At 37.3% G+C, this 13,036-nt stretch overlaps 1 protein-coding gene across 4 annotated transcripts in view; it reads left to right on the forward strand.

Annotated features, from left to right (window-relative positions):
- Nucleotides 1-595: 595 nt before the first annotated feature.
- The window catches only part of Rasa1 (RAS p21 protein activator 1), a 109,874-nt gene continuing 97,433 nt past the window's right edge, over nucleotides 596-13,036 (forward strand). For 3 of the 4 annotated variants that reach the window (XM_048800251.1, XM_015497872.2, XM_048800250.1), the window contains exon 1: nucleotides 2,038-2,374. In XM_048800251.1, coding sequence (XP_048656208.1) covers nucleotides 2,175-2,374 — 200 coding nt within the window. In that variant the 5' untranslated portion in view covers nucleotides 2,038-2,174. Of the gene's footprint in view, nucleotides 882-2,037; nucleotides 2,375-13,036 lie in introns of those variants that run through there. The other variant, XM_015497873.2, reaches the window with a different exon arrangement.

Here is a 13,036-nt window from a genome sequence, read left to right on the forward strand (position 1 = left end):
CTCTCGGGTTTTACTAACTGAGTGCTCCAGGTAGTGAGCAGTTCAATTTCCCCACTACCCCGCCCCTCTTCCTCCTCTCCTCCCCACCCCTCGCGGCTCCTGCCGGGTGGAGGATGAAGCGGCTGCAGTGGCCCCAGCCCCAGCCCCAGCCCCAGCCCCAGCAGCGGCACCGACTGTGGCTGCGGTGGGGGTGGCCGGAACTGGGGTGGTGAAGAAGCGGCGGCGGCGGCTGAAGGAGCAGCAGCCGTCTCAGCCGCTTTCCCTGGGCTTCCCTTCCTCTTTACTGAAGCCAGGAAGTTTTCCGCTTCTGTGCATGTGTGTGCGTGAGTGTGGGTGTGTAAGGTGAGGTTTGGGTGGCGTTTGTGCTGGCATTGGGTTTTTTGCCCACTTCGCTTCCCGTATCCCAGGCTGCTCCCGATCTTGGGCTGTGGCCCGAAGAGGGGGCGCGGCGGCGGACTCTCTCCTTTTGTTGTTGTTTCCTCCGCCTAGGGAGCTGAAGTGGGGACGCGTCTGGGTGGGGCGGCTCGGAGCCGGGGCCTACTGGCCCCCGGGGCTCCCGGGCAGGCAGGGTAGGCAGGGTAGAGCGGGCTTCAACATGATGGCGGCCGAGGCCGGCAGTGAGGAAGGCGGCCCGGTGACTGCCGGAGCAGGAGGCGGTGCGGCAGCGGGCTCCAGCGCCTATCCGGCAGTGTGTCGGGTGAAGATACCCGCGGCCTTGCCCGTGGCAGCTGCCCCCTATCCTGGGCTAGTGGAGGCTGGAGTGGCCGCGACTCTGGGTGGCGGAGCTGCTTTGGGGTCAGGGTTCCTAGGAGCCGGGTCCGTGGCGGGGGGACTCGGGGGAGCTGGACTGACAGGGGGAGGCGCTGCTGCTGGCGTGGCTGGTGCTACTGCTGCCGCCAGACCTGGTGGAGAGATGGCTCTCACGAAGGGGACCATTTCATTGCCTTCTGAGACCCTCGGGCCAGGCGGCGGATTTCCCCCTCTGCCGCCGCCGCCTCAGNGTGGTTTTAAATAGGTTCAGTACTGACACATAGTGAAACACTGGCATGTTCAAATTCCACATTGTTCAATCTTTTAAAATATTTATTTATTTATTCTAATTAGGTATATATGACAGCAGAATGCTTTGTGATTCATTGTACACAAATGGAGCACAAGTTTTTATTTCTCTGGTTGCACACAATGTAGCATCACACCATATATGCAGTCATACATGTACCTAGGGTAATGATGTCCATCTCATCTATTTAAGCTCTGACATCATAATTTTTTCCTGTCCTTCATGAAATCATCACAGGAGTTAAATAAGATCATGGAAGTAAAGTTTATGGAATACTTAAAGAACCAAGGAAGGAAAGGTGATCCTTAAAGAGGGAGGTTGAAAAGAAGATTCTGGCCTCCTTGACCATGCTTGAGGCAACAATATTTAGGGCCCCAAGGAGACTTAGTTTCCAACAAATACAAATTAAACTGCTATAAGAAGGTAAACATAATGTGCATTTAAAAACACATCAACTCCTCTCCTCCCCACCCCTCGCGGCTCCTGCCGGGTGGAGGATGAAGCGGCTGCAGTGGCCCCAGCGGAACTGGGGTGGTGAAGAAGCGGCGGCGGCGGCTGAAGGAGCAGCAGCCGTCTCAGCCGCTTTCCCTGGGCTTCCCTTCCTCTTTACTGAAGCCAGGAAGTTTTCCGCTTCTGTGCATGTGTGTGCGTGAGTGTGGGTGTGTAAGGTGAGGTTTGGGTGGCGTTTGTGCTGGCATTGGGTTTTTTGCCCACTTCGCTTCCCGTATCCCAGGCTGCTCCCGATCTTGGGCTGTGGCCCGAAGAGGGGGCGCGGCGGCGGACTCTCTCCTTTTGTTGTTGTTTCCTCTGCCTAGGGAGCTGAAGTGGGGACGCGTCTGGGTGGGGCGGCTCGGAGCCGGGGCCTACTGGCCCCCGGGGCTCCCGGGCAGGCAGGGTAGGCAGGGTAGAGCGCCTATCCTGCAGTGTGTCGGGTGAAGATACCCGCGGCCTTGCCCGTGGCAGCTCCGCGACTCTGGGTGGCGGAGCTGCTTTGGGGTCAGGGTTCCTAGGAGCCGGGTCCGTGGCGGGGGTACTCGGGGGAGCTGGACTGACAGGGGGAGGCGCTGCTGCTGGCGTGGCTGGTGCTACTGCTGCCGCCGGACCTGGTGGAGAGATGGCTCTCACGAAGGGGACCATTTCATTGCCTTCTGAGACCCTCGGGCCAGGCGGCGGATTTCCCCCTCTGCCGCCGCCGCCTCAGCTGCCCAGTTTGGGCGCGGGCCTTGGTACAGTGGACGAAGGTGACTCTCTGGATGGACCAGAATACGAGGAGGAAGAGGTGGCCATACCGCTGACTGCTCCTCCAACTAACCAGTAAGTCATGATTTCTGTTCTTGGATTGGAGTAGATGGCACCAGGCAAGAAGTGGGAATAGACTAAAGTCTACCTTGTTCTTTCAGCTGTGATATGTTCGGAAAAGTTTTGAAGCTTCAGGTTTCATGGATCGGAATTTAATTTGATCAGTAATCTCCCCTACAGGCATACTCCCTGGCGTTTTCGTGTATTTATTGCTCCTCTGGGAAAATGTAAAAATTTAAGATGGGAAGCATGGGGAAAATGTGTATCTAGTGAGAATCAGATATGGGTTTGCCCCTCCCAAACTGAGGTGGTGTCCCAGGATTCAGCCGAGCCTGTAGCTATTAAGGCAGTCACAGCCTATAATAACCTGTGTTTGTTCCCCATCGAAGCTGGATGTTTAGTGAGAAACTAAAGTATAAATAATGAAATGAGTATTATATTAATAAAATTTGGAAAACGCTTTGGTCAGAATGCTTTCTTTTTGTTAAATTGCAAATCCCAGCTTCTGTCTACCAAAATCACTAAAAGTGATTTAGAAGTGCTTCGATTACTTATGAGAAATCAGAAAAAAAAAAAAAAGCTCTGTGAATTACACGTATGATTAAGGCCCTACACTTCCAACAATGTTTGTAACTTGTTCTATGGAATTTCTGTTTATTAGTATTTGTGTAATACTTTTACATTGAGACTTTGTAAATACAAATTGAAGAAAACCAATAACTAATGGTGCTTCTCTTCAGCACTTTTTGTTGGTGGGCAATATAGTATTCCATTTGAAACTTAATTTTGATAGTTTACTTCAGAACATATAGGACAAATCACTTTTGTATGAGGTAGAACATATTCCTTACATCTACTCTTCATAAATGAAACTAGGTATGTATTTATAAAGGTGGGCCTCCATGAGAAGAAAATGTTGAGATGTGATGTGGTAGTATGCAACACTTGCTTGATACATCATTTCATCATTTTTAAATTAATATTAAGAAAATATTATATTAGGAAAAAAAGATTTGGTTCATATGGACAATTCAAAAGATTTTTTTATAAGCTTCTTTAGAGGATTTAGAAAGGACTTAAAAAACTAATTAGGAAAAGATTCTGTAATAATCATTTTTTACTTAAGGCTATACTTTTTGATAATTAAGGTGGAAAGTAATCTTATTTATGCCAGCTACGGTGTAGAAATGTTGTATTCCTTTTATGTTATTCAGCAGTTTATTTTTTTGATCTAATTTTGTTCCAACATATATTTGTGTATTGCATACTTTCCTGGGAATGTTCTGGAAGTGTTCAAAATTCCATTTTTACACACCTTACAGTTACACAAATATTTATTAAATGCCCAGTACATGCTTAGTACTGTGGTTATAATAAACAGAATGCAGCTTCTAATATTGAAAGGATATAGTCTTGTGTCATTTCATAACTGAATTGGCTTGGGCATATTTAGCATTATAGTTCTTACATTGTTTTTAATAGACTTTTTTAAGAGAAGTTTTCGGTTTACAGCAAAATTGAGTGGAAAGTACAAAGTGTTCCCATTAACTTTTTAATAATAAACCTGATTGAGTACTTAGGAAAAATTGTGTTTGTGAGAATTTCATTAGGTGACACTTTTATCATTATATATATTTAGGAATAAGAATAAAATTGGTATGACTATATTGGAATTGTTAATGTTATAAAAAGTACCCTCTATTTCTAGTATTTATTTTTTCCAGTGCTGGAAATCAAACCTCATGCTTTCTTTGCTCATACCAGGCAAAAAGCTCTACCCACTGGGATACATCACCATCCTATTTTCTAATGTAGTTATAAACTTTTGTCATTCAGAAATACAAATTTCCTCTTCTCTCTCTTTTAAAAAAATATGTGCCTTAGATATCAACCCAGAATTCTTGGAGGCAATAAAGTGTAGTTGTTAAGCATGCAAATTGTGAAGTTGGTCAAGATTTGGGCTGGAATTTGTCTGTTACTTGATGAGTGATTTGGAAATGCTAGCGTTCACATCTGTAAAATAGGGTTAATAATGGTACCTCTCTTATGGTTATTTTTAAGATTTAATGAGAATTCTGAACTATTCAGCACAGTGCCTGGTATATAGTTAGTGTCCTAATAAATAAGCAGTCCCCCCAAATAACAGTAATGTAAGTTTATTGTCAATAGATTGCTTACTAATTCTTTTGTTAGAACATCTTCTTTATTAATAGCTATTTAATTATTTTGAGATAAGGGCTCAGTATATTGCCCAGCCTGGCCTCAAACTCCTGAGTTAAAGTTATCTTCCTGCCCATTCTCTCAAGTAACTGGGACTACAGGTGCTAATACCACACTGGCTCAGAGAGCTGTTTTAGAGAATGTTTTGAACTCCAAAGACAAGCCTACCATGATTGATTTTATTTAAAACTTTATTTTAATTTTATAGGGCTTCCAGCAAAAGGTAAAACATTTCTAGAAGTGACATTCAAATGTTCTATATAAATTTTTATTTTTATATGGAAGGAAACAGACTTGACAACTTGTTTAAATAATGTCAACTTTTGTAGAAAGAATTGAAGAAGTGTTCTTGGATTAAATAAATATTTGACTACTAATAACTGATCATTTTAGTTATTGATAGCGTGGTATTACAAAGGTGTGGGTCACATTATTGAGAACTAATAGTTTGATAGACTAGGGTTCTCTGGTCAGGAAAATGTTTAACCTTGTTTTCAGCTGGTTTTGTGCTGTTGAACTCGAGAGTCCAGTGGCAGTCTGTAGACTGATCAATGGAAATATATTAACACTATTAGTATTTTGTAGCCTGTCTGTGTGCATGATGCATCATTAGTCTCATGCTTATTACTAAGCATTTTCATGAGTTTGGTTAAGGCTGAAAGTGTGTAAGTTTAACTATTATTTTTAAAAATATCTTCCTTTCTCAAGTTTTTTGAAATAAAAAAAAAATTCTCCCTGTATTTTTTTTTTCTGCTGTGAAAATTTCTGTATCTAAAACTGCTGGCATTTCTTTTTCAATAGAAAGAAAGTTTAAATTAAAGGAGTTTGTCAGTGGTACTTTGTAATTTTATGGAACTTTTTCATAGTCCTTGTTACTTTTCTATAGGACTGAAGGGTGATGATAAATGGGAATTGTTCCCCTAGTGTACTTTTAATAATTTAGAGATTTTTGAACTGTTAGCCTGGAGTACCAGAGGCCTTTGATGAGAATCCAACCCACAGATATATATTGTTTGCTTTTAGTCTACTTGGAATATTTAGTAATTAGTTGCCATCTTTTAAAAATAAGAAGATGTCACATTTAAGAAGTCTTAATTTTTGTAACCTCTTGAAAAGTCACAGGACGTGGCTATACCTGGTGGCTGTTCCTGATTGAGAGTAGATTGTTGGAGCTGAGTAGTGGTTGCCAGTTTTATATGGGTAGTTGGCTCTCCATTTTGCTGTAGTTTCCACCAGGCATGCTTTGCCTTTGATATTGTTTGCCTGGCATCTGGCTTAGGTCTTGCCCTGGACCTAATAATATTTAGGCATGTAAAGCCTGTGTTCTTAAAGAAGAGAAAACAGAATTATAATAGCTTCTTTTTTTCCTTAAAAATAATTTTACTGTCTTTATAAAAGTAAAATCATGCTTAATTAAGTTAAATAATTGTTGAAGGTTAATGTTAGGACATGTAGCATTCATTAACATTGTTACTGATTTCATTATAAGTGTGGGTGAGTCATTGTTTCTTAATAAAAGTAATGGTGAGAATTGCAAAGATTAGTTATGGACAGAGTAGGTGCTGACCAGGACTCAAGATAATTTTACTGTATTTGTATAAGTGGTAGAGGTGCTTCAGGGATTACGGCAATGAGTAAAATGCTCCCTTTCTTAATGAGTCCCTCTTCCAGGGAAGTTTTAATTCTAGTAGGAGGAAGTTAAGTAAACCAATAACTACTATATTAAAGCTAGAGTAAGGTTAATATCATAACTGAATTATGAGCAAAGGGAATGGGGGCTAAAATAAGAAATTTATATAATTAAAATAGATTCATTGAGGGAAAGTAGCAGGTATAGTTTTCCTGCTGCTTAGTTTATTTTCTAAATAAGAGATTATAGGTTCTGATTTCCTTTGCCTAAGGATTATATCGGGTCAAAGAATTATGAGTTAAATGAGTGTAATAAGCTTTTGGTCCTTAGTGAGGAGTAGTCTCTGCTGAACTTTACCTGTGTTATAGAGGGAGGTTAAAGAGGGTGCCTGTAGTTACTGAGGTACAGAGCAAAACTGAAGGCTGCGATTGGTCTGAATGATTGGTAAGCTACTCTGGGTAAACTAGGCAAACTTTCTTGATGGAAAAAGAACAAGGACAGCCATAAATCAGGAAGAAAAAAGGGAAACGAAGAGCAGTCCTTTCTGGTTGTTTTACTTCTATTTCTTTACTGGTCTCATTAGAGAAAAGAACAGAATGCCTTCAACAACACTAAAATACCCAAAACAGTAACTTCAGTAGGGCAAATATTTATTATAATTTGCAGTAGGAATTACTACTGACCTTTTTTTTTTTTTTAATTGTAGATGGACACAATACCTCTATTTTATTTGTTTGTTTGTGTGTGGTTTAGGGGATTGAACCCAGTGCCTCATGCATGCTAGGCAAGTGCTCTACCACTGAGCCACAATCCTGGACCCAACTGACCTTTTTTTGTTGCTTACTACCTAACAGGAAATATTCTTTTCGCTTTACTTGTTTTGGATATCTGTTGTTGCATAACTTTCCAAAACTTATTTGCAAAACCACCAACAATTATTATTATTTTTTAATTATAAAATTCAGGCAAGGCTTGATGGTGACTGTTCCACGTGTCATCTGTTGGCTATAATTCCAAGACAGCTTCTTAACTCATAAAGCTGGTGCCTCATCTGTGATGGCTTTTAAAGCTGGTGGATAGCTGGGCATTTTACTGGACATTTCTCCTCTTTCTTTCCTCCCTCTAGCCTCTACATTTAAAGAAGTGTGGGCTTTTTAATAGCAAGAAACATTCTAAGAGAACAAGAACATGTTCTTAAAGAATAAACCCCAGTGTGCTAATACTTACCAAACCTCTGTATTCCTCGTGCTTGCTAATGTTTCAATGGCCAATGCTAGTCCAGTGATCCTTTGGAAATTTAGTGTGGGAGGTGACTATATAAGAACACAAATATGGGAGGTGAGATTTCTTGAGGTCAATTAAAGGTAGTGTACCACATGTATTATTCATTTGTATGTATTGCAGGATAATATTAGATATTAGTGGGAAGACTGGGATGGGAGAAAGGACAAATATAAGTTCCTTCCTTAGCCCCAACATGATAAGTTGTCTTTCATTACATGAGTCATATCACAACAATAGATGTTATCTTTTGGCTACCATTATCTTAGTTTTAAACCAAAAATGTCATCAGGATACTGCATATGGTTTGTTGTAGATATTTGTTTGATGGGTGTGTTATCTCCAAATCACCTGCAATATAATTCAGTTTGGGGCTAAGTTAAAAATAATTGTTACTAGGTACAACTTAATGATAACATCTTCATATATCTTATCTCAGCAGAGTTTGTGGTATAATTTTAGTCATTTTAGTGATTATATGATTTAATGAGTAAAAAAATGAACACTACATGACAAAATTATAAGAACATATAGGATTACTTAAAATGAGGGATTATTCTGAGAAATAAGATGATAAGAATTAACCTATAGACACATTGTACAAGTAAGTTTTATAAATTCAGAGTATATTTGTTGTAGAGTTGAAGGAATGAAAGACAGTAAATGAAAGAATGATGTTGAAATTTCATACTATAATCGTAATTAGAATTTTTATAAAGTTTGATTACCTTTTGATATGCATTTTAGTGATTGAGGGAACACTTATTGCCCAAGTTTGGAAGCTGACTGAGGTAGAATAGCTTGCTTAAATTCACATAGCAAGGAAGTGGTAGAACTGAGATAGACTTTTGTTCTCATATTTTTTCCGCTGTGTCTAGATTTGGGTAAAATTTATAATCAAGTTACTTTTTTTCTTCCATTTTTGAAGGGACTAGAAGGCAAAGGCCTACTACCCTGAATTTGCTAATCATTTTCTAGATGTCAGGCTTTTACATAAATATCTTATTCAGTTCTTATAACTTGATATCTTATTCAGTTCCTTTAGTTGACAAATATTATCTTAATATTTAATATTGAGAAAACTGTAATGGAAATGGAATTCTAATGCAAATACAGGTTGAGTATCTCTTATCTTAAATGCTTGGGATGAGAAGTGTTTCAGATTCTGGAATATTTGCATAGACTTTACCAGTTGAGCATCCCAAATTTGAAATCTGAATGAATTTCAGGTTTTCAGATTGGATATGCTCAATATGTACTATGCTTTTTCCTTTGCTTTGTTCCCTTTCAGTACATAGAATACCTCACATATATGTATGTATACCATACAAAACAGTATACAGCAGGGTTGGTAGTCAATTGGGTGTTAGGGACTATATTATGTCCCCCCCTCCCATTATAGATTGAATATCCAACCCTCAATGTGACTGTATTTGAATACAGGGCCTTTAAAAAGGTAATTAAGGTTAATGGGATCATAAAGTATAGCTCACAATTCCAATAGGACTGGTCTCCTTATAAGAAGAAACACAGGGGTGTGCATGCACAAAGAAAAGATCATGTGAGGACACTGAGAAAGCTATAATCTGCCAGTGAAGGAGAGATGCCTTTGGAGAAATTTACTCTGCTGGCACTTTGATCTTTCAACTTCCAGCCTCCAGAACTGTGAATTTTTTTTTTTCTGTTCTTTAAAACTTTCAGACTGTAGCATTTTGCTATGGCAGCTTGCACTGACTAATACATGGATAATTTTGCATATTTAAGTATGGATTTGGATAATTTTGGAACAGATTAAATACAGCTACTACTTGAATAGAGTTCTCACTGTAGAAAAGGAAACCTTGTCTTACTTTACCTTCTTTTTTTTATGAGTCAGTGCCTTATATCTCTTGGCTATAACTGTGTTGAAAGATGGAAAGCTTATTTAAATTCATATCTGTTTTTTTAGGAAGATCTTTACACATGACTGTGGTAGCTATGGAAAATCCTGTGGATGAGATATCACTCCAGCAAGTTTTCTGTACTTATTGTGTGTTTCTTGTAATAACATTCAATATTACTTTTAATATTTACTTTTAACATCATTAATTATTAATTTACTTTTAATATTGAAAATATTCAATATTTGAAAAAATTTTCTTTCTCTAATATGTCTGTGTCAAGCTTAGGGAAAGACTTAGAGATCTCAACTCTTTTTGTCTTTTTTTGTAGGTATAACTCTCTAGACTGGATTCTTACTTCAGACATATAATAAAACGGTATCCCTCTTCTGTCCTTGTTTGTCTATTTAAATATTGATCTCAATTTTTAAATTAAGCTTTTTCTTTTGAGATAGTTATCGATTCCATGCAGTTTAAAGAAATAATCAAGACATGTATCCTTCACTCATTTTACCTCAGTGGTAACATCTTGTGTAACTATAAAAGTGCAATGTTAAAACAAGGAAATTGACATTGATATAATGCACTTCTTCAGATTTTGCTCATTTTATACATTCACTTGAGTGTGTGCATGCATTTGCATGTGGTGTATTTAGTACTGTGCAGTTTTATTACATGTGTAGATTCATGTAATCATCGTCATATTAGAGGTACAGGAAAGTTTCATCCCCACTAGGATCCCTTGTGCCATATTTCTATAACAAATTTTCTCTACTTCTCTCCCTTCTAACCCCTGGCAATCAATAATCTGCTGCTCATTTTGTCATTTAAAAATGGTTGTATAAATTGACCATGGAATATGTAACCTTGTCATTAGTCACTCAGCATAATTTCCTCCAACTTCATCTAAATTTTTTTATGTATTAAAACTTTGCTCCTTTTCATTGCTGTATTCCACAATTATGGATGTACCACAGTTTGTTTAACTTTATTTGGACCTCTTCCAGTTTTGGTTACTATTTAATTTATGTGTAAGTTTTATGTGAATATAAGCACAAGTTTTTCATTCTTTCGTATAAATGCCCAAGAGCATGTTCACTTTTATAAGAAATTGCCAATCTGTTTTCTAAAATGGCTATGTCCTTTTACAATCCCACCAGCAATGTATGAATGATTCATTTTTTCTGTATCTTCACCAGCATTTGATATTGTCACCATTTTTTGTTTTAGCCATTCTGATATATGTTTAGTGATATCTCATTGTGGTTTTGATCTTCATTTTTCTCATGATTGCTAATGTTGAAAATCTTTTCACATGCTCATTAACACTTGTATGTACATACATCCTCTTTGCTAAATGTCTGTTCCTGTATTTTGCTCATTTTCCAATAGGATTTTTTTTTTAGTGCTGAATTTTGATAATTCTTTATAAATTCCAAATATTAGTCCTTTGTTGCATATGTACTTTGCAAATATTTTCTTCCAGTCTGTAGCTTGTCTTTTTTTACCTTTTAGTTCTTAATAGAGCCTTTTGTAGAACAAATAGTTTTATTTTGATGAGGCCTAATATATCAGGTTTTCCTTTAATGGATTGTGGTTTTAGAGGTAAGTCTAAGAACTCTTTGCTTTTAGAGGTAATTTCAAAGAATTTTTTGCCTTGATTAGATCTCAAATATTTTCTCTTGTTTTTACTGTTTCTAAAAGTTATATAGTTTTGTTTTATAGTAAGTTCATGATCCATAATAAGTTAATTTTTGTATAAAATATGAGGTTCAAATTGAGGTTCACATTTTTTGCCTACTATAGTTAAATTGCTCTAGCACCATTTGTTGAAAAAGCAAGTATCCTTCCTCATTTGTTCTTGCACTTTTATTAAAAATCAGTTGGGCATATTTGTGTGGGTCTACCTTTTGATTTTCTGTTCTGTTCCATGAATCTGTGTGTCTCCATGTACTAATTAATACAGTAGTCTGCATTTATCCTGTTTCACTTTCCTCATTTTTATTTTTCATCAGCTGTGGTCCAAAATACTAAATTGAAAATTCCACAAGTTAATAATTCATCAAGTATTAAATAACTTTTTAAAAGTATATTGTTATAATTGTTCTATTTTGCCATTTTTTATTGTTGTTAATTTCTCACTGTGCCAATTTGTAAATTACACTTATCATAGGTAGAGAGAAACATACTATATATAGGCTTCAGTGTTGTCTTTGGTTTCAGTTACCCACTGGGGGTCTTACCATATCCTCTGAGATGGGGGGACTACTGTATCACACTTGATTACTATTGTTATTATGTATAATGTCAAGTGGAGTGATTTCTTCCCTTTATACTTTTTCATTATGTGTTAGTATTTTAGTGATGTTGCCTTTACATTTAAGTTTTAAAACATGCTATTCCCTGTTTACAAAATCTTTGCTGAGATTCCTTTAGGAATTGCATTGATTTATGGATGATTTTTGGCAGAATTGATGTCTTTATTGTCATGGGTACACATGGGATGTGTGCCTTCATGTATTTCTCTAAGTCTTGTTTTTTTTAAATGAACATTTTATAATCTTCAGTATATAAATCCTGTAATCTTTTGCTAAATTTATATTTAATCTGTTTATTTTATTTGAAATGTTTTGTAAATGTTACTGTGTTTTAATTTTAGTTTCCACATGCTCATAGTATATAGAATGTCATAAAAAAACACAATTGGTTTTTGTATTTTGGTCTTTTATCTTGCAGTCTTGCCAAGCTTACCTTTTAGTTCCTAGAATTTTTAGATTCCATGGGATTTTCTATACAATCATGTCATCTGTAAGTGTGGACAGTTTTCTTTGTTTCTGATGTGTGTGCCCATGTTGGATAAGAGTGGTGAGAGTGGAAATCCATGCCATAGTTTGTTAGTTGTCTTAAATAGAAAGGATTTAGTGTTCAACCATTAAGCCTATGATGTTAACTATAGGCTTGTAGTTTATGTAGTTGGTAGGTGCTCTTTATCAGGTTGAGGTAGGTCACTTTCTTCTGCTCTTCTGAGAGTTTTTATTATGAATGGTTTGTTGGATTTTGTCAGGTGTTTTTCCTGAGTCGCTTTTTATGAGCAAATGATTTTTTTTTTTTTTTTAAGCTGGTTGATGTGGATTTTTGAATGTTAAGCCAGCTTGCATATCTGGAATGAATCCTACACGGTCATGGTATATAATCCTTTTCAAAGATTGCTGAATTCAGGTTCCTGATAACATGTTGAGGATTTTTTTGTCTTAAGTTCAAGAGAGATACTGGTCTATAAGTTTCCTCCGTATGTCTTTCACTGGTTTCAGTATTTGAACTATACTGACCTAATAATATAATGTAGGAAGTTTTCCTTCCTCTTCTAGTTCTTCGAAGAATTTATGAAATATTTATTAAGTGTTCTTTAAATATTTGGTTAAATTCACCAGTGAGACTATCTGGGCCTGTGGGCTTTTTTTTTTTTTTTTTTGTATTTTGGTCTTTTCTCCTCCCCTACTTTTTTTTTTTTAATTTTTTTATTGTTGGTTGTTCAAAACATTACAAATTTCTTGATATATCATATTTCACACTTTGATTCAAGTGGGTTATGAACTCCCATTTTTACCCCATATACAGATTGCAGAATCACATCAGTTACACATCCATTGATTTACATATTGCCAT

This window comes from Marmota marmota, unplaced genomic scaffold, assembly GCF_001458135.2.
Source record: "Marmota marmota marmota unplaced genomic scaffold, marMar, whole genome shotgun sequence".
NCBI lineage: Eukaryota > Metazoa > Chordata > Mammalia > Rodentia > Sciuridae > Marmota > Marmota marmota.